Genomic DNA, 20978 nt, shown 5'->3' on the forward strand with positions numbered 1-20978 from the left:
AACCAAAGCGGGGTCTTCCTGATGGGCTGAGTGAAGCCCCGGTCGGTCTTGTAGCTCGATTCCACGACAGCGTGAGGGACTTGGGTGTGATTAGAGGGTCAGCACGAGTGGGGCAAGGCCGCCCTGCTTTCCAGTTCACTAAGGTGCACCGAGCCCAGGGACAGGGAGAGGCTGGGGGGGGGGGCGCTGTGGGTCACCTCAGGGACAGGGAGAGGCGGCCAGGAGGGGGAAGGAGTGCTGTCACCGCCCAGCCCCGCAGCCCTCCCTCACCCCCCCTCTCGTTCTGCTTCTTCTCCTCAAGCAACAACCCCGCGCACAAGTACTACCTGGCGGTGGACCCCGTGTCGGGCTCGCTCTACGTCTCGGACACCAACAGCCGCGGATCTACCGCGTGCGGTCCCTGAGCGGAGCCAAGGACCTGGCCGGGAACTCAGAGGTGGTGGCGGGCACCGGGGAGCAGTGCCTGCCCTTCGACGAGGCGCGCTGCGGCGACGGGGGCAAGGCGGTGGAGGCCACGCTCATGAGCCCCAGAGGTAAAGGCCGAGGCCGGACGAAGGCTGGGCGCCTGGCACTTGGCGCAGGAGTGAAGTGGAGGTGGACGTCTCTGGGGCGCCTCAGCCCTGCGGGCGGGGGGAGTCGGGGCGCCGTGGGGAGTCGCCCGGGGGAAGGGCGGCAGGGCAGCACAGGGAAGTTGCGAGCGCAGCGCTGCCTCGCAGGGGGCGGGGGGGAGCCCCTGGGGGACTTGCTCCAGCGCCCTGGAAGGCGTCGTGTCCTGAGGACGCAGAGGCAGCCTGCCCACCCGTGCTGGGAGGCCGGCGGCCATGCAGCCGCCACCCCGGAAACGCGCCCGCCTCAAAAAGGAGGCGCTGCCTCGCCCCGCCCCGGCCACGGGTGTTGCCCCTGCCCCATGCTGGCCACACACGGCTACGAGCCGCGCCCTACCCCCCCCAGCGTGCCGCTCACCCCCGCCCCACCCCCCAGGGATCGCCGTGGACAAGAACGGGCTGATGTACTTCGTGGACGCCACCAAGGTGCGCAAGGTGGACCAGAACGGGATCATCTCCACCCTGCTGGGCTCCAACGACCTCACCGCCGTGCGGCCCCTGAGCTGCGACTCCAGCGATGGACGTGGCTCAGGTGGGGCCCGCCCCTGTGTCCCCACCCCACCCGCCCCACCCCACCCCACCCCCGCCCGTGAGCTGGGAAGAAACCAGGGTCAGGTGAACACCAGAGCACTGCCTGCCCGCCAGGAGACCTGGCCAGCCAAGCAACGGGACAGGCTGGGGAGTGACGGGGAGGGGGAGGGGAGGGGGAAGGAAGGGAGGGAAGGAGGGAGGGGGGAAGGGAGGGAGGAAAGGAGAGAAGGAAAGAAGGAGGGAGGGAGGGAAGGAAGGAAGGAAGGAAGGAAGGAAGGAAGGAAGGAAGGAAGGAAGGAAGAAAGGAGAGAAGGAAGCAAGGTGAGAAGGAGGGACGGAAGGAGGGAGGGAGGAAGGAAGGAAGAAGAAGGAAGGAGGGAAGGAAGGGAAGAAAGGGAGAGGGAGGGAGGGAAGGAAGGAAGGAGGGAGAGAAGGAAGCAAGGAGAGAAGGAGGGAAGGAAGGGAGGAAGGAGGGAGAGGGAAGGGAGGGAAGGAGGGAGGGAGGGGAAGGGGGAGGGAGGGAAGAAGGGAGGGAGGGAGGGGAGAGAAGGAAGGAAGGAAGGGAAGAAAGGAGGAAGGGAGGGAGGGAAGGAAGGAAGGAGGGAGCGAAGGAAGGAAGGAAAGAGGGAAGGAGAGAAGGAAGGAGGGAAGGAGGGAGGGAGGAAAGGAGGGAGGGAGGAGGAGAGAGAGGAAGGAAGGAAGGAAGGAAGGAAGGAAGGAAGGAAGGAAGAAGGAAGGAAGGAAGGGAAGAAAGGAGGAAGGAGGGAGGGAAGGAAGGAAGGAAGGAAGGAAGGTAGGAAGGAAGGAAGGAAGGAAGGAAGGAGGGAGGGAAGGAAGGAAGGAGGGAGCGAAGAGGGAAGGAGAGAAGGAAGGAAGGAGGGAGGGAGGGAGGGAAGGAGGGAGGAGGGAGGAGGAAGGAAGGAAGGAAGGAAGGAAAGAAGGAACAGACAGAGGGAAGGAAGGAAGGATTGAGGGAGGGGAGGGAAGGAGGGAGGGAGGGAAGAAGGGAGGGAGGGAGGGAGAGAAGGAAGGAAGGAGGGAGTGAAGGAAGGAAGGAAGGAGGGAAGAGAGAGGAAGGAGGGAGGGAGGAAAGGAGGGAGGGAGGAAAGGAGGGAGGGAGGAAGGGAGAGAAGAAGGAAGGAAGGAAGGAAGGAAGGAAGGAGGAAGGAAGGAAGGAAGGAAGGAGGGAGGGAAGGAAGGAAGGAGGGAGCGAAGGAGGAAGGAGAGAAGGAAGAAGGAGGGGAGGGAGAGAGGGAAGGAGGGAGGGAAGGAGGGAGGGAGGAAAGGAGGGAGGGAGGAAGGGAGAGAAGGAGGGAGGGAGGAAAGGAGGGAGGGAGGAAGGGAGGGAGGGAGAAGGGAGAGAAGGAAGGAGGAAGGAAAGAAGGACAAAGGAAGGAGGGAGGGAGGGAAGGAAGGAAGGAGGGAGGAGGGAAGGAGGGAGGAAGGGAGGAGGGAGGGAGGGAAGGAGGACGAGAGGCCTGCGCCTTGTGTCATTGCTGCAGTTGGAGGTGCGGGTTGAGGCGGGCCGCACTTCCCCGTTCTTCAGAACCCCCCCCCAGCTGCCCCCCCCGTGCCCAGCCCACGGCCCACGCCCTGTGGAGCCCCCGTGGGTGGGTTCGCCCTCAGGGGTCAGCTCTCGTCCCAGCTCCGGGAGCCCGCGTGGTCTCCTCGCCCTCCCGCCGGCCCGGCCTCAGCCCTCTGAGCGCCGCCCGGGCGTGGGGGTGCTGTGGGCGGCGCCGGACTCCCCGCCGCGCCCCGGGCCGTGGCCTCGTCTCCGTCTGTCCGTCCGGCCCTTGGCCCGGGCCCCGTGCGGGGTGCAGACGGAGGGGTCGCCCCTCGGGGGCCATGGCTTCCCGGGCGGGGCCGGCACGCTCTCCCCGCCCCCCTCCCGGGCCGAGATCAAGAGCCCCCGGGATCTCCTCCCGTGCCCCACCCCAGGCAGGCGGGGGGCGGCGAGGGTCCCCCCCCGTCCCCCCCCGTCCCCCCTTCCCCCCTCCCCCCGTGCGTGGGCTCCGTGGCCGCGTGGCCGGTCTCTAACTCGCCCTGTCCTCCCCAGTGCGCCTCGAGTGGCCCACAGACCTGGCCGTGAACCCCATGGACAATTCCCTGTATGTTCTAGAAAACAACGTCGTCCTCCGCATCACGGAGAACCACCAGGTGAGCGTCATCGCCGGGCGGCCCATGCACTGCCAGGTGCGGGCATCGACTACTCGCTCAGCAAGCTGGCCATCCACTCGGCGCTCGAGTCGGCCAGCGCCATCGCCATCTCGCACGCGGGCGTGCTCTACATCACCGAGACGGACGAGAAGAAGATCAGCCGGGCTGCGCCAGGTCACCACCAACGGCGAGATCTGCCTGCTGGCGGGCGCCGCGTCCGACTGCGACTGCAAGAACGACGTCAACTGCGTGTGCTACGCCGGCGACGAGGCCTACGCCCCCGACGCCATCCTCAACGCGCCGTCCTCGCTCGCCGTGGCCCCCGACGGCACCGTCTACGTGGCCGACCTGGGCAACATCCGCATCCGCGCCGTCAGCAAGAACAAGCCGGTGCTCAACGCCTTCAACCAGTACGAGGCGGCCTCGCCCGGCGAGCAGGAGCTGTACGTGTTCAACGCCGACGGCGTGCACCAGCACACCCTGAGCCTGGTGACCGGCGAGTACCTGTACAACTTCACCTACGGCCCCGACAACCGCGTCACCGAGCTGGTGGACAACAACGGCAACTCCCTCAAGATCCGCCGCGACGGCGCCGGCGCCGCCCGCCACCTGCTCATGCCCGACAACCAGGTGGTCACGCTCACCGTGGGCCCCCACGGAGGCCTCAAGGCCGTGTCCACGCAGAGGCCTGGAGCTGGGCCTCATGACCTACAGCGGGAACACCGGCCTGCTCACCACCAAGAGCGACGAGACCGGCTGGACCACCTTCTACGAGTGAGTGTGTCCCCCCCCCCCCCGCCCCGGGCGCCGAGACTCGAGGACGGGCGCCCCGAAGCCAGCCCGGGCGGGAAAGCCGTGGGACGCGTACCCACCCCACGCGAACCACCCGAAAGCCACGGCTGGGACCGTGGCTCGACGCGGCGGGGCGCGAGCCGTGAGCCAAAGCGCTCAGGGGCCGGTCCCCCGGGGCTCACAGCGAGAATCCTACCTACTTGGGGGCGCGGAGGAGGGGGGCTGAGATCTGAGTATCGCAGTTCAAAGCCCGCCCAAGCGGGAAAGACGGGGAGACTCTTTACCCCCGGCGGATCCACGACAGCGAAGCCGGGAATGGTGGCGCTGTGGCTCACGTGGTAGAACGTAGCCTTGAGCACGACAGGCCGGGGACAGCGCCCAGGCCCCCAGTTCAGGCCTCACGGTCGACAGGGGGGAGGCGGGGGGAGATAACAAGTTGGGGGGGGATCTCAGGATATTTAGGTTCTCTTTTCTCTCCCCTGCCTCCCTCCCCCCTCCCCCGCTCCTGTCTCCTCTCTCGAGTCTCTGCCCAGCACTGGGAATTCCTGCGGCCTGCCGTTGGGATCTCAGGATATTGGGCGCGCCCCCGGGAGATAGGCGCTGATTATCTGGGTTGATTATGCACGCGTGCCGAGGGGGTGCGGAAACGGGAGCCCGCGGGGCTGGGGTCCCAGGGGGGCTCCCCGTGATTTGCAGTAGGTCCAGCAGCACACATGATTGCAGACAGGACGGTAAACGCTGAATCTCCTCTGCAGCAGAAGCAAATCGAGACGGAGCCAGATGCCGGGGGGCTCAGTTTCCCTCCCGGTCATCCCTGGCTTGGGGGGCAGGACCCCCCCCCACCAACACACACCATAGAATTAACCCGTGAAATCATGCTGGTCCCTGGCCGCGACTAAATAGAATCCACACCCATCTGCTTGGCCCGAGTGGTGAAGGAGCAAGCTGATCCTTACGGTGTGCGCGTGGGGGGGCGTGTGCGTGCACGTGTGTGTGTGCGCGCGTGTGCATACACACCAGACCTGGGGGCTTGAACACAGGGCCTGGGCACTGTCCCTGGGTTTTTCTGCTCAAGGCTGGCGCTCTACACTTGAGCCACGGCTCTGCATTGGGGGGGGGGGGGCTGTTGTTGTTGTTGATGTTGTTGTTGTTTTGCTTTTGCTTCTGCTGTTTATTTGGAAATAAGAGTCTTAGGAAACTTTCTGCCTGGGCCGGGCTGGCTCCTAACTGTGATCCTCCCACCCCGGCCCCCCGGGCAGCTGGGCTTGCAGGCGCGAGCACCGGCCACCCCGGTGTGGTTTTGGCCGCCGGTTTCTTTTCCGCTCCGTATGGCTGGTCCCTGAGAATTTAGTGCGTCGGGGAGGGGATCTCCCCAAGGCCGGCTGGGGCCGGGCGGGGGGGAAGAACCCACGGCCCCTGGGTCCCAGCGAGGCCTCCCGCGCCAGCAGAAGGGAGCCGCTGCCACCCCGTGGCGGCCGCCGGCGTTGCAGCCCCGCGTTCCGGGCCGGGGCTCCCGAGACGCTCAGAGCCGCCGGGGTTCTGGGCCCTCAAGGGAGCCCGCTGCCCGGCTCCCCCCTCCGGACCCCCCCACCGCCGCTCGGCGCAGGCCGGGAGGCACCCGAGCGAGGGGGCAGGCGGGGCCGACGGGGCCCCCACCCCGGCCCGACGCGACCCCAGCCGGCGCCCCCTCCTCCCCGCAGCTACGACCACGAGGGGCGGCTGACCAACGTGACGCGGCCCACGGGCGTGGTCACCAGCCTGCACCGCGAGATGGAGAAGTCCATCACCATCGACATCGAGAACTCCAACCGCGACGACGACGTCACCGTGGTCACCAACCTGTCCTCGGTGGAGGCCTCCTACACGGTGGTGCAAGGTGGGCTCCCCCCCCCCGTCGCACCCCCCCACCCCGGCCCTGGCGGCCCAGGCGGCCTCCGCCCCGAGTCAGGGCTGGCCGGCCGGGGGAGGCTGGCCGTGGTGCAGGGTCCGGAACCCCACGCTGAGACACCCCAGAAGGACAGGGACCCCCCCCCCCTCCGGGAGTCGGGAGGCCTCCCCCCCTCCCCGTTCTAACCACGCGGTCCCGCGTGTCCCCCCCCCCCCCGCAGACCAAGTGCGGAACAGCTACCAGCTGTACAACAACGGCACCCTGCGCGTGCTGTACGCCAACGGCATGGGCGTGAGCTTCCACAGCGAGCCGCACGTCCTGGCCGGCACCGTGACCCCCACCATCAGCCGCTGCAACATCTCGCTGCCCGCCGACAACGGGCTCAACTCCATCGAGTGGCGGCTCCGCAAGGAGCAGATCAAGGGCAAGGTCACCATCTTCGGCAGGAAGCTGCGGGTAGGTGGCGCCCGCGTCCCGGGGCCCCCAGACCCCTGCGGGGCGGGGTTCACCCTCGGGGCAGCGCCCCAGTGCTCGAGGGTACTCAGCACACAGTGCTACCTCCGGCTTATTTTTTCTTTCCGGTCAGTCGTGGGGCTTGAACTCTCGGCCCGGGCGCCGTCCCCGAGCTCTTCGGCACAAGGCCGGCGCTCGGCCGCTTGGGCCACGGCGCCCCTCCCGGTTTGGGGGCGATTCCTCGGCGATCGGAGTCTCACGGACTCTCCCGCCCAGGCTGGCTTCGAACCGGGGTCCTCAGAGCCCAGCCTGCTGCTGAGCGGCTGGGGTGACGGGCGCAGGCCGCGGGTGGGCGTCCACCCGCACGCGCACACGCAGGGCCGGCCGCGTGGCCCTGGCGGACCGGACCGCGCGCGTGGTCGCCCACAGCGCCCCCCCGTGGCCGGCGGGGGGGAGCGGCGCCGGCCGCCGGCTCGTGCATGCAAATCAGAGCCGTGATTTCTCTACCGACACCTCAACATTTAATTGTCTGGGGTTCGCTCCTGTAACAATAATCACAAATCCATTTAGCTCTCTTAAATGAAAATCACTCTGAGATTATAACAGGTTGAGTGGACTGAGAATGTAATTTGAAAATGAGGGAGAAAGCCTGGAATTTATTTGCATCTCATTTATTTTAATTCAGTTCATAAACTGTTTAGTGAATGAAATATAAGAAACTCCTGGAAATTACAGGGGAGCCGTAGGCAGGGGAGGGCCGGACGGGCCCAGAGGGCTACAGAGCCCAGCTGAGGAGCCAGACGGCGGGCGGGCCGGCGGGCGGGCGGGCGGCCTTCCCGCCTGCCCCACTCGCTCCTTCCCCACCGTCAAAGCGACAAAGCGGGGCGCAGCATTTTCATTCCTTCCGAGGGTGTTGACTGTGCGAGAGAGAGAGACAGAGACAGAGACAGAGACAGAGAGAGACAGAGACAGAGACAGAGACAGAGACAGAGAGAGAGACTTGGCTGGTAATTTAGAGTCTAGTTCTAGTGAGCCTATGCTGGCAGGGCCCCCAGGGATCCCGTACAAGGCGAGGGAGCATGTATCGGTCAGGTGGGACCCGCAGTGGCCGGGTAACAAATGGGCCCTGAGATCTCAGGACACCACACTGGGCAAAGCCCCGGCCCCGGGCTCTGGAAAGCCCCACGGCCCCTCCAGGCGGGCACTCCTGCTTTCCAGCGTCTGGCCGCGGTCTCATGCGCTCGCTCACGCTTGCCTCTTTCTTGGCTTCCCCACGCTCGCGGCGTAGCAGAATGGCGGAGGGGTGCTGCCAGGTGTCTCACTGGAACCACTCCTGCTGCATTACAGCTCCGTTTCCTGGAGGGGACCCCACGGCCCGGCCCCTCGGGGCTGAGTCGGAGCCCGTTCTGGCCCGGCTGGTCCCTTCTGACAGCGGCGTTTCCTGGTCTCCTCGTGGCAGGCCTGCGCGGGGTGCGATGGAAACGTTCCGGGCAGTTCCGCGGGCGGAAGTGCTTCCCCGAGTCTGCCCTCTATGCAAATAAAAACCCAGGCTAAATAGCTGAGCTTCATTAACTGGGGGGGCCAGACTGAGGGAGATGCCTGATAATTAAAAATAATGGCTTCCTTGCAAACACAAAATCGTATTAATTTAAAAATTGGTTTCTCCAGCGCCGAGTTCCTACCGCGCTGGCTAGGAGGAGAATTGTGCTGAGCGTGGCGGTGAAAATAATTCAAAATAACTTCTGTATTCTCCAGGAAGCCTCAGGGTTAATTTAAATATTGCTAGAGAGATTATTTAATTCGGAATAAGAGAACAGAATGAGTCCATTAAAGCCCCTGCCCTCTCCAAACTGGGGGACTGGGCCCCCCCCCGAGCCCAGCTCTGTGCCTGCCCCTCACCGAGCTCTCAGCCCGCAATTCCAGGGGTCTCGTTCTTACTGCAGGTGCCCGCCACCCCCCCCCACCCCCCGCCGGTGATTCCATAGTCTCCCCTTCCATCGCACAGCTCACCTGAACTTTTTGGCTCTCCGCGAATTTATTTTACTTCGTTATTAGGAGATGGGCATTTTATAGAAGTTCCACCTCTCCAAAGTCTAACCCCAGCCGGAAATATTAAGCTCACGTTTCCAGGAGCAGACGAGAGGGCCCCAAGGCCACTCAAGGCTGGGCAGGGTGGTGCATGTCTATAATCCCAGCTCCAGGAGACGAATCAGCAGGAAGATCACAGTCGGAGGCCGGGGAGCCACAGCAGCGTCGGCTTCAGTAATAGCTAAAGCGCAAGGGCCGGAGCCGCGGTTTCGGTGGCGGGGCGGCAGCTCCAAGTGCAAAACCCTGCCAAAAACGTAGTGTCAGGACTCGGCACCTGTGACCTCTGACCCCTGGCCCACCCAGCCAGGGGTCAGAGGGGCCGGGGGCCTGGCGGTGGTGGTCCTAGCTTTGGCCGGGACCCCATCCCGGCGAGTCCCCCACAGATCCACAGGAATCAGTGGCCCCCCCAGCCCCGGGGGAGCCTCCCCGCTTCTGCCCAGTTGTCTTGGGACACCGGACATGAAAGTTTGCGCTGGGAATTATTCCGTGTTCCTCTCCCTGCCTTCCTGCAGCGCCATGTCCTTAGCCCTCGAACGGTGAGAGCCCCAGGTTCTGTTCAGAGGGGCCCTCAGCCCTCGGCGTCGTGTCCAAAGGAAAGATGACGGCGAGCGCGTGTGCGAAGTGCTCTGTGTCTGGGAAACGCGGGCGCGGGTGGTTGTATATCGCGCCCGTCATCCCAGCTGCTCAGGAGGCTGAGACCTGAGGACCGCGGTTCAAAGCCAGCCCGGGCAGGAAAGCCTGTGAGACTCGTATCGCCAATGAACACCAGAAAACCAGAAGTGGTGCCGTGGCTCAAGCGGTCGAGCGCCAGCCTTGAGCAGAAGAGCTCGGGACAGCGCCCGGGCCCTGAGTTCAAGCCCCGTGGCTGAAATTAAAATAAAAAGGGGGAGGCGGCTGTCACGTGCCTCTGTGTGGATGGTGGGCGGCACGGCCGTCCCCCCGAACCCTTCCCACGGGGTGGTGCGCCCCAGGGGAGGGTGCCGGTCACCCACGGTGCCCCCCCGCACCCCAACCACCACGGCGCAGTCCTGCGCCCCAGCGCCCGCACACGGCTCCCCGGCCTGGCCCGTGCCCCCCCCCCGGGCCGGGCGGCGCCCCTGAAGCCACGGCGCCCGTCCTGTCTCCCCAGGTCCACGGCAGGAACCTGCTGTCCATCGACTACGACCGCAAACATCCGCACGGAGAAGGTGTACGACGACCACCGCAAGTTCACGCTGCGGATCATCTACGACCAGGCCGGCCGGCCCTTCCTCTGGCTGCCCAGCAGCGGCCTGGCCGCCGTCAACGTCTCCTACTTCTTCAACGGCCGCCTGGCAGGCCTGCAGCGCGGCGCCATGAGCGAGAAGATCGACATCGACAAGCAGGGCCGCGTCGTCTCCCGCATGTTCGCCGACGGCAAGGTGTGGAGCTACTCCTACCTGGACAAGGTGAGCGCCCGCCGCCGCCCGCCCCACCCCACCCCCGGGCCCCGGGCCCCCCGTGGGAGATCTCCACGCGGATCCCCGACTCCCCCAGCCTCCCCTCCTCACCGCAAGGGAGAAACATCCCGAAGGAAAGTATTGCTCAGGGCCAGGCACCATCGTAGGAAAAGAAGAGGGGGGGATTACGGGGTGCCCAGTGAGGACAGAACACAAGGACAGTACGATTGCCCGATTTTACTCCCCCCAAATCATCGTGGAGGCCGTGCTGACACCCCCGTGCACCCCGTGGGTCATGTGGCTGATTCGTGGGTAGCATGGCTGGTTCGTGGCTGGTGTGGCTGGTTCGTGGCTGGCGTGGCTGGTTCGTGGCTGGCGTGGCCGATTTGTGGGTGGCGTGGCTGGTTCATGGATGGCGCGGCTGGTTCATGGGGTGGCGTGGCTGGTTCGTGGGTGGCGCGGCTGGTTCATGGGTGGCGCGGCTGATTCGTGGGTGGCGTGGCTGGTTCGTGGCTGGCGCGGCTGATTCGTGGGTGGGGTGGCTGTTCGTGGCTGGCGTGGCTGGTCCGTGGCTGGCGTGGGCCGATTTGTGGGTGGCGTGGGTGGCATAGCTGGTTCATGGCTGGCGTGGCTGGTTCGTGGCTGGCGTGGCTGGTTCGTGGCTGGCGCGGCTGATTCGTGGCTGGCGTGGCTGTTCGTGGCTGGCGTGGCTGGTCCGTGGCTGGCGTGGCCGATTTGTGGGTGGCGTGGGTGGCGTAGCTGGTTCATGGCTGGTGTGGCTGGCTCGTGGCTGGCGTGGCCGGTTCATGGCTGGCGTGGCCGGTTCGTGGCTGGCGTGGCCGGTTCGTGGCTGGCGTGGCTGGTTCGTGGCTGGCTCGTGGCCGCCTTGCTGCAGATAAACCGTCTCCGGCTCAGGGTGTGGGAGCGGCCCTGGGGTTCCCCCCGCAGAGTTCAGAGCTCCTTGCTAGAAGAATCCAGACGGACGAGGGCGGGTGGGTGTCTTGGGGGGGGTGCCGGGACGTTCCCCCCCCCCAGCAGGGCTCTCGCTGGCCTCCGTCGTGGGTGAGGGGGGCCGGCGCTGTCCCCCGCCAGCCCCGCGGCCCGCGTTCTCACCTGCGGCCTCCCGCCCTCCCGCCCCCCCCTCCAGTCCACGGTGCTGCTGCTGCAGAGCCAGCGGCAGTACGTGTTCGAGTACGACGCGTCGGAGCGGCTGCAGGCCGTCACCATGCCAGCGTGGCCCGCCACAGCGTGAGCACGCACACGTCCGTGGGCTACATCCGCAACATCTACAACCCGCCCGAGAGCAACGCGTCCGTCATCTTCGACTACAGCGACGACGGCCGCATCCTCAAGACCTCGTTCCTGGGCACGGGCCGCCAGGTGTTCTACCGCTACGGCAAGCTGTCCAAGCTGTCGGAGATCGTGTACGACAGCACGGCCGTCACGTTCGGCTACGACGAGACACGGGCGTGCTGAAGATGGTGAACCTGCAGAGCGGCGGCTTCTCCTGCACCATCCGCTACCGCAAGATCGGGCCGCTGGTGGACAAGCAGATCTACCGCTTCTCGGAGGAGGGCATGATCAACGCCCGCTTCGACTACACCTACCACGACAACAGCTTCCGCATCGCCAGCGTCAAGCCGGTCATCAGCGAGACGCCGCTGCCCGTCGACCTGTTACCGCTACGACGAGATCTCGGGCAAGGTGGAGCACTTCGGCAAGTTCGGCGTCATCTACTACGACGTGAACCAGATCATCACCACGGCGGTGATGACGCTGAGCAAGCACTTCGACACGCACGGGCGCGTGAAGGAGGTGCAGTACGAGATGTTCCGCTCGCTCATGTACTGGATGACGGTGCAGTACGACAGCATGGGGCGCGTGGTGAAGCGCGAGCTCAAGCTGGGGCCCTACGCCAACACCACCAAGTACACGTACGACTACGACGGCGACGGGCAGCTGCAGGCCGTGGCCGTCAACGACCGGCCCACCTGGCGCTACAGCTACGACCTCAACGGCAACCTGCACCTGCTCAACCCGGGCAGCAGCGCGCGCCTCACGCCGCTGCGCTACGACCTGCGCGGACCGCATCACCCGGCTGGGCGACGTGCAGTACCGGATCGACGAGGACGGCTACCTGTGCCAGCGCGGCGCCGACGTGTTCGAGTACAACTCCAAGGGCCTCCTGACCCGCGCCTACAACAGGGCCGGCGGCTGGAGCGCGCAGTAACCGCTACGACGGCGTGGGCCGCCGCGCCTCCTACAAGACCAACCTGGGCCACACCTGCAGTACTTCTACTCCGACCTCTACAACCCCACGCGCGTCACCCACGTCTACAACCACTCCAACTCCGAGATCACCTCGCTCTACTACGACCTGCAGGGCCACCTGTTCGCCATGGAGAGCAGCAGCGGGGAGGAGTACTACGTGGCGTCGGACAACACGGGCACGCCGCTGGCCGTCTTCAGCATCAACGGCTTCATGATGAAGCAGCTGCAGTACACGGCCTACGGCGAGGTCTACTACGACTCCAACCCCGACTTCCAGATGGTCATCGGCTTCCACGGGGGGCCTCTACGACCCGCTCACCAAGCTGGTGCACTTCACGCAGCGCGACTACGACGTGCTGGCCGGCCGCTGGACCTCCCCCGACTACGCCCTGTGGAAGGCCGTGGGCCGCGAGCCCGCCCCCTTCAACCTCTACATGTTCAAGGGCAACAACCCGCTCAGCAACGAGCTCGACCTCAAGAACTACGTCACGGGTGAGGGGCCGCCGCCGGGTGGGGGGGGAGGGGGGGAGGGCGCCGGGCCCCCGGGGAGCCTGCGGAGGGGGCTCTGCATCCCGGGGGGCCCCCCAGGCGTCAGACACTGGACAGGGCCTAGGAGAGTGGACCGGGCCTGGTGGCGCCCGCCTGTCAGCCCAGCCCCTGGGGAGGGAGGGGGACCGCCACCGAGGAGGGTCTGGGTTGGAGGCCAACCTGGGGGCGGGAGGTGAGGGGGGCCCCCCCCCCCCCGCCGCTCAGCCACAACAAAAGCCCGGGTGCGGGGACGCAGGCATGCCTGTCATCTCGGCCTCTAGGGACGATAAGAATAAGAAGTGCGAGGACTGTGCGTGTGCGTGCGTGCGTGCGTGCGTGCCCGCGCGCGTGCCGGTGCTGGGACTTGGACTCGGGGCCTGGGCCCCGGCGGCCGCTCCGCTGTCCCGCTGTGCTCCACGGGCCTGCACCCCAGCGTGGCGCCCAGCGGTGGGCCAGCTCGGGGGGGGGGGGGGGACGGGAGCTCTGGGGCTCCCCGGTGCGGCTCCCCACCGCACCGCTGCCCGCCTGTCTGCGGCGAGTCCCGAACCCTCTGCTGTCGCTTCTCTCCCCGGCACAGACGTGAAGAGCTGGCTTGTGATGTTTGGGTTTCAGCTCAGCAACATCATCCCCAGCTTCCCCAGAGCCAAAATGTACTTCGTGCCTCCGCCCTATGAGCTGTCCGAGAGCCAGGCGAGCGAGAGCGGGGCAGGTGAGCCGGCGCCCCGGGCGGGGGGGGGGGGGGGGGATGGGGGGGCGGGGGGGGGGATGGGGGGGGCGGGGGGGCGGGCGGGGACGGCCAGCCGCTCCACACCCCGGTCCTCTCGTCCCCGCAGCTCATCACCGGCATCCAGCAGACCACCGAGCGGCACAACCAGGCCTTCATGGCCCTGGAGGGCCAGGTCATCTCCAAGAAGCTGCACGCGGGCGGCCGGGAGAAGGCGGGGCGCTGGTTCGCCACCACCACGCCCATCATCGGCAAGGGCGTCATGTTCGCCATCAAGGAGGGCCGGGTGACCACGGGCGTGTCCAGCCTGGCCAGCGAGGACAGCCGCAAGGTGGCGTCGGTGCTCAACAACGCCTACTACCTGGAGAGGATGCACTACAGCATCGAGGGCAAGGACACGCACTACTTCGTGAAGATCGGGGCGGCCGACGGCGACCTGGTCACGCTGGGCACCACGCTGGGCCCGCAAGGCGCTGGACAGCGGGGTGAACGTGACGGTGGTCGCAGCCCACGCTGCTGGTGAACGGCCGCACGCGCCGCTTCACCAACATCGAGTTCCAGTACTCCACCCTGCTGCTGAGCATCCGCTACGGCCTCACGCCCGACACGCTGGACGAGGAGAAGGCGCGCGTCCTGGACCAGGCCCGGCAGCGCGCGCTGGGCACCGCCTGGGCCAAGGAGCAGCGGCGCGCCCGGGACGGCCGCGAGGGCAGCCGGCTGTGGACGGAGGGCGAGCGGCAGCAGCTGCTGAGCACCGGCCGCGTGCAGGGCTACGAGGGCTACTACGTGCTGCCGGTGGAGCAGTACCCAGAGCTGGCGGACAGCACCAACAACATCCAGTTCTTGAGACAGAACGAGATGGGCAGGAGGTAACGGCACGGCCCGCCGCCATCTCTGTCTGGATGGCTCCGCCGAATCCCGGGAGGTCCTCTCCTAAGGAGACGCAGACCGGGGGCCCTGGAGCCGGGCCGCTTCAGGATCGCCAGTGCAGGGAAAGCTCACATTTTTTTGAGTTCCGATGCTGCTATGTAAGCACCCACGTCGTTCCTCATCCTGAAGTAGATTAGGACCCTGGCGGCCGCCCTCCGCCACGCCGCACCGACCCCACGGAGGAACCGGACGAATGGACGGCCGTTTCGAGTTCCCCCCCGCAGAGAACGACCCGCTTGTGTGGGGGTCTTTAAAAACAAAACCAAACAGACAGACAGGCAGAAAGAGACGCAAAAATGTCCAAAAGGAACAGAACAACCACAACAAAGCACGAGCAAACAAACAAAAACCCACACTCACACACACACACACACACACCACACCACAACCCCCACGCGGCAGCCCCGACGGCAAGCTAGCGCGGCCTCGCCGGAGGCCCCCCGCCCCCCCCCCCCCCCGGGCCCGCGGAGGGGGGCTGAGCCGCCGGGGACCAGGGCTCAGACTGTCTGGCCCAGCACATACACTTCCGAGGTTTTCCTTGACACCAATACAGGTGCATTTACACAAACCATGACTTTGGGGGCGATTCCTGTGTGTTAGGGCCTGGGGCGGGGGGAGGGGGCAGAGCATTCCAAGCGGAGGGAGTGAGCACTGAAAATACTTTTCTAAAAGACAAAGAAAAAAGAAATAAAAACACAAGGAAAAAAAAAACAACAACAACCAGAAAACCACAACAAACAACAACAGCAATTTCCTTAGCGACATAAATGACCGTCCAGCACTTAACACCGCGGGTCACCCTTCCCGGGGCCTGAGCTAATTTCACGTGAGCGCAGAGTGTAAAATTTAATTCAGAGGGGCGGTTTAGAGTCGCCGCAGACGAATCTCATACTCTTCTTTCTTTTCTTTTTCCTTTTCTTTTTGTCTTTGGAGATTCCATTGTGGGCCGTATTCGCAGTTACAGGGTGTAGTCTGTTTAGAATCTGTAGTTTGTGGGTATCAGTTCCGGTAGAGGTGGGCGTTGTAAATCTTGCTAACAGGTGCCACTTCCGATCGCCCTGTAAATACCATAGGTGCCACCAGGCACGTTCAATGTTTCCGACTTCCAATATTAGTGTGTTTGTTTGGTCCAGAAACTGAGACAATCACATGAGAGTCACCACAAGGAGAGAAAAGAAAAAAAAATACATTAAAAAAAATTTAAAAACACGCGCAAAAAAAATTTTAAAAAGGTTAAAAAAAAAAAAAGAAAAAAAAACCACGAAAAACACAACAATGACAACAACGACAAAACGTCTAATAGGAACTTTGGTACAGGAACTTTTTGTAATATACATGTATGAATTGTTCATCGAGTTTTTATATTAATTTTAATTTGCTGCTAAGCAAAGACTAGGGACAGGCAAAGACAATTTATGACAAAGTGTTTAAATGGTTTATACATAAATAAAGTCTCTAAAACTCCTGTGGACACTGGGCGTCTGTGGACATGCTTTGGGGAGAGGCGTCCAAGGGCCCGGGACCCTGGCCGCTGGGGAGGCCTGAGGATGGAAGTCTGAGGCCGGCCCAGGCGGGAACCTTCCCCTCATCCCGCCCTAGACAGACTGGGCCCCGACCCCAGCTCCAAAGCCGGGGGCAGGCGGCTCCCGCCCGTCATCCCAGCTACTCGGGAGGCTGAGATCGGAGGACCCCGGTTCAAAGCCAGCCCGCGCAGACAAAGCCTTGAGACTATTAACCAGTAAAATGCGCAGGGGTAGAGCACCGGCCTACTTGAGAAAGCTAAGCGAGGGGCTCAAGGCCCTGAGGTCAAGCCCCAGTACCTGCACAAAAGAAAGTGACTAAGAACCAGCAAAAAAAAAAAAAAAAAAAAAAACCAGAGCTGGGGGCGTGGCTCGGTGGCTAGCGCCCTGCCCCCCCCCCCCCGCCCCGGCCCTGGCGTACGGACATCGGTTGGTTGGTGTTGATGGTGAGGGGCCTCCGCTGGGCCACGCTCGGATCCGGGCTGGACTGGTGCACCCCCAGACTTGCACGCTGGGACCGCCCAAGTGCGGAGTGCACCACCGGTCTGGGGGACGGTCCTGTGGCTGGGAAGTCGAGGGTAGAGAGCTGGTCACACCAACCGCCAGGCTGGGGGGGGGGGGTCGCTGGGGGGCCTGATTCTCCCCTTTATCCAGGCAGCGGCATCCTTTGGGGGTGCCACCACCTGCCAAGTGCTCGGCTAAGTTTTGGGGGTGTGCAAGGTGAGTACGCTCCTCACCACCACCACCCTGGCCCACCCCGAACTTAGGGGCAGACAGGGGTAGGCAGAGCCCCCGGCAGGCGGAGCCCAGGGCAGGTGTGGAACCCCAGGGAGGCAGAGCCCGGGGCAGGTGCAAGGAGACCAGAGCACAGTGCAAACCGGCTGGAGAGACAGGCAGAAGGCCCGGGCAGGGCTGGGGGGGGGGTGGGGGAGCGGTTGGAAACCACCGTGACGTGGCAGGGGCCGTGCCCAGCGCAGCCGGAACCCAGCCAGGCGGGGCGAGACACGTGGCAATCCCAGCACTCGGGAGAGCACAGTGCGGGGGGGGGGGGGGGGGGAGGTGGACCTGGAGAGGGAGGGAGCGACAGAGACGGAGAGGAGACCGGGAGACGGAGAGACACCCGGTGCTTTCTGAGCAGATGGCCCAGGCTGGGAGCTCCCGGCTATTGGTGGATAGGTGTCAAGTTCCCTGGGGGATTTCCCAGCAGGGTGAGGAGAGGAGAGGGGAGGGGAGGGGGAGGGGAGGGGAGGGGAGGGGAGGGGGACCCCCCTTCCCACCCCCTCAGGGCGAGCACGGATCAGCCCGAGGAGGCGGCATCTCCAGCAGGACCCGCAGGTGTGTGCCCGGAGGGAGGGCGTCCTTGTAAGCGGGGAGGGCCTGCGCTGTGGCCCCCCCGTGGAGGCGGCAGAGGGAGCCCCGGGAGCGGCTCGGCCTGGGAGGACTTCGGGGGGACTGCAAGCTCGCTCCGAGCTGGGACACGCGTGTCCCGGTGACGCGGTGGCGTGGCAGGGGCAAAGCCAGCCTCCGGGCCGCCGCCCCCTCCCTCCTCCCCCCTGCGTCCGCCAGGTGGCAGCCTCCGCACACGCAGCCAGCGGCGCCGCTGGGCGGGGCTCAGGCAGCCCGGGGCCCGGGGGGACGGGGTGCAGCCGCTCCACAACTCCTTCACCCTCCGGATCCTCTCCGGTTTATAAAACCAGCAGCCGGGCACCGGCGGTCCACACCTGCACCCCAGTTCCCCGGGAGGCTGAGATCTGCGGGGTGACGGTTCAGAGCCGGCCTGGGCAGCAGTGCCCGCCAGAGTCTGAGCTCCAGTTGAATGAATAAATTGATGAATAAATAACTTTTTTTTTTTTTTTTTTTTGCCAGTCCTGGGCCTTGGACTCAGGGCTGAGCACTGTCCCTGGCTTCTTCCCGCTCAAGGCTAGCACTCTGCCACTTGAGCCACAGCACCACCTCTGGCCGTTTTCTGTATATGTGGTGCTGGGGAATCGAACCCAGGGCTTCATGTATAGGAGGCGAGCGCTCTACCACTAGGCCATATCCCCAGCCCCTGAATAGATCACTAAATCCAGAAGTGAAGCTGCGGCTTGGGGTGGAGAGAAAGCTCAGGGGACGGCCCGGGACTGCCCCCCAGCCCCCCAACCCCATCAGATGGGCCCTGCTAGGTGCTGGGCGACCCCTCCTGACCCCAGGCCCCCCCCCCCACCCGGGGCTCAGGGATTTGCCTCGGCCACCAGGGCAGGAAGGAGCCTGGGCAGGGTCCGCTTCTGGATGTCCGCCCTGGGGGGGGGGGCGCACCGGGTGGGGATGGAGCAGAGGGGGTGGTGCTGGGCGAGTGGGGCACCCACAGGTGACTGACAGCCCCCACCCCCCACCCCGCACGGGGCCCGCAAGCCCCGACTTGAGTGTGTCCGAGTGCGCACGTGGGTGTGCCGCTTGTGTGTGCACACGCGTGGGCTCCGGGGGACGGCACCCAGGTGCCGGGTGCGTGGGGAAGCGTGCCCACCGTGGAGGAGCGCCACGCCCTGGGGACGGAGAGGCGGGCGGGGGGCGGGGCGGGGAGGGCGGCGGGGAGGCCGTGACCGGCGCCACGCTGGAGGCTGGACGCCCCCCCCCCCCCGCCGTGGGAGCGGGCGCTGCCCCGCGCCCCCAGCTGAGCTTCCCACGGGAGCAGAAACCCCGCCCGCCACTCGGGGCTCCCCCTCCCCTCGGCCCTCCGCCCTCCGCCCTCCGCCTCGGCCGAGGCGCTCGCACACCGAGCCTCGGGAGCCACGCGTGTCTTCACACGGCTGCCGAGGCCCCGCAAGCCTGGAGCAGGGCGATGGGGTCACCCGGCGTCACCTCCAGCAACCTGGGGGTGTCCTGCGCACGGCCCTCCGGCCCCGCGCCCCCCGCAGGCTCTGGGCGGGGTCCCGCGCCCCCTCTGGGCTCTCCGAAGCGTGGGGGGCGTGGCTCTGCTAGGGGCGTGGCTCCTCTGGGGGCGCGGCTCCGCTGGGGGCGTGGCTCCGTTGGGGCGGGGGCTCCTCTGGGGGCGCGGCTCCGCTGGGGGCGTGGCTCCGCTGGGGGCGTGGCTCCGTTGGGGGCGCGGCTACGATGGGGCGTGGTCACGATGGGGGCGTGGCTCCTCCGGCAGCGCCCAGCCAATGAGGGGAGCGGCAGGTGCTGGGCAGAGGCCTAAACAGAAAATGGAGGGGGACGCGAAAGGTGCTCTCTGGGTGGGGGCCAGTTGATCCAGGGGTGTGGGGGGGGCCCAGTTGATCCAGGGGTGGGGAGGGCCCAGTTGATCCAGGGGTGTGGGGGGGGCCCAGTTGATCCAGGGGTGCGGGGGGGGGGGCCCAGTTGATCCAGGGGTGTGGGGGGACCCAGTTGATCCAGGGGTGTGGGGGGGGCCCAGTTGATCCGGTGTGGGGGGGCCCAGTTGATCCAGGGTTGTGGGGGGGCCCAGTTGATCCAGGGGGTGTGGGGGGGGCCCAGTTGATCCGGGTGGGGGGGGGCCCAGTTGATCCAGGGGTGGGGGGGCCCAGTTGATCCAGGGGTGGGGAGGGCCCAGTTGATCCAGGGTTGTGGGGGGGGCCCAGTTGATCCAGGGGTGTGGGGGGGCCCAGTTGATCCAGGGCAGCGCAGCCATCCGCTCCCTTCCGGGAGGAAGATGCCGACAGGTGGAATGGGCGGGACCGCGCCCTGAGCGGGGTCAGCCCTGTCCTCTGAGGTGCACGCCGTCCCCCAGGGACTCCTCGCTGTCCCAACTCAGGAAAAGAAGGGGTACGGGGAGGGGGCAATCAAAGCAAATGAGAACCCGATTCTCCCAGGATTCACAGCCCAGTGGGGAAAGGAAAACAGAAACTGAAGTAAAGTGAGGCTGCAGAAGGGGGAGAAGCGAGGCCAGCCGGGTCGGGCATGCCCCCCCCCCCGCCCGCAGCTCCAGCCACACGGGGGGGGGGGGGGGGCCAGTGGGGAAAGTCATCTCAGCACGCGGCCGGCCGCGGTGGCACACGCCTTCAACCCCAGCCGGCATCAGTGGGGGGGGGGGAGGTCCCCCTCCAAATCCTGCCCAAGACACCCAGCGACAAATCACTAAGGCCAAAGCCAGGGGTGGGCGGGGGGTCACAGGCTCCAGTAGTAGAGCGCCTCGCACGAGGCCCCGAGTTCAAACCCCAGTGTGGCTGGGTGGGGGGTCAGTGGAGAAAGGAGCCGCACCTGAGCCGGAACCACCAAGGGTGCACCAACAGAGGCCCAGAGGCTGAGCCCACAGAACGACTCCCCGAGGGGCTAGGGACCGGCAAGGTCCGCTTCCTTCTCCACAGGCCCCCGGCGGGGGGGGGGGGGGGCAAGCTCCCACCCGAGCCGGTGCCTGGGGGGGCGGGCCCTTCACCCCCAGCCAAAGCACCCACCTGCAGGCCGGGGGGGCAGCCAGGGGCATGTGAACTAACTGACTGGGGGGCGGGGAGGCCCGGTGCCCGCCCCAAGCCAAAGCGGGCCCAGGGGCACTCAGCTGGGGGGGGAGGGCCCCCAGGAGGAGCTCCTGGCTGAACCAGCGCGCGTAGGGCTTCGTCCCCGCATCTCAGAGCAAGTCTCAGCACCCCCCCCCCCCCAGCAGGCGCCCGGGTACCATGGCAATGGGTTGCTATAAATACCCCAGAGACTGGGTGAAGCCCGCCGGCTGGTTACTGAGCACAGCACCCCACTCCTGAGCCCCCACTCCGGCCCCCCGCCGCCGCCAGGGCGCACCAGGCCTGCCCGGCCCCAGCCTGGGCTCCCACCATCTCTCTTCCACCCCCACCCTGGGAAAACTGGTTTCATCTCTTCCCCCTCCTTCCCCTCCTCCTCCTCCCCCACTCCTCCCCTTCTCCCGCCACCCCCCCCCCCCCTCATTCATTCATTCCTCCTCAGTGAAAGACCAGCAGCTCCCGGATGGACGCTATGGGGACCCAACCAGTCCTACCAGCCCCAGAGCAGCCCTGGAGTCCAGAAACCCGCTTCATCGAAGGCACAAAGCAGTGTGCCAGGGGGAGGGAAGGGGGGAGAGAGGAGGGAGGAGGGGTAGACAAAGCTGAGAAAACAAGGCCCCCTTCC

At 65.8% G+C, this 20978-nt stretch overlaps 1 protein-coding gene across 1 annotated transcript in view; it reads left to right on the forward strand.

Moving 5' to 3' along the window:
* Tenm2 (teneurin transmembrane protein 2) overlaps positions 1–14379 on the forward strand; it is a 91626-nt gene extending 77247 nt beyond the window's left edge. The window contains 23 exon segments of the mRNA XM_048334154.1: positions 302–375; positions 378–533; positions 982–1137; positions 3193–3330; positions 3333–3457; positions 3459–3977; positions 3979–4067; positions 5786–5961; positions 6194–6429; positions 9644–9685; positions 9687–9941; positions 11080–11161; positions 11164–11394; positions 11397–11608; positions 11610–12014; positions 12016–12159; positions 12161–12203; positions 12206–12498; positions 12500–12695; positions 13309–13421; positions 13532–13918; positions 13920–13955; positions 13957–14379. Of these exon segments, the coding sequence (XP_048190111.1) occupies positions 302–375; positions 378–533; positions 982–1137; positions 3193–3330; positions 3333–3457; positions 3459–3977; positions 3979–4067; positions 5786–5961; positions 6194–6429; positions 9644–9685; positions 9687–9941; positions 11080–11161; positions 11164–11394; positions 11397–11608; positions 11610–12014; positions 12016–12159; positions 12161–12203; positions 12206–12498; positions 12500–12695; positions 13309–13421; positions 13532–13918; positions 13920–13955; positions 13957–14328 (4480 nt within the window). The 3' untranslated portion in view covers positions 14329–14379.
* Positions 14380–20978: the final 6599 nt, after the last annotated feature.

This window comes from Perognathus longimembris, chromosome 25, assembly GCF_023159225.1.
Source record: "Perognathus longimembris pacificus isolate PPM17 chromosome 25, ASM2315922v1, whole genome shotgun sequence".
NCBI classification, from domain to species: Eukaryota; Metazoa; Chordata; class Mammalia; order Rodentia; family Heteromyidae; genus Perognathus; species Perognathus longimembris.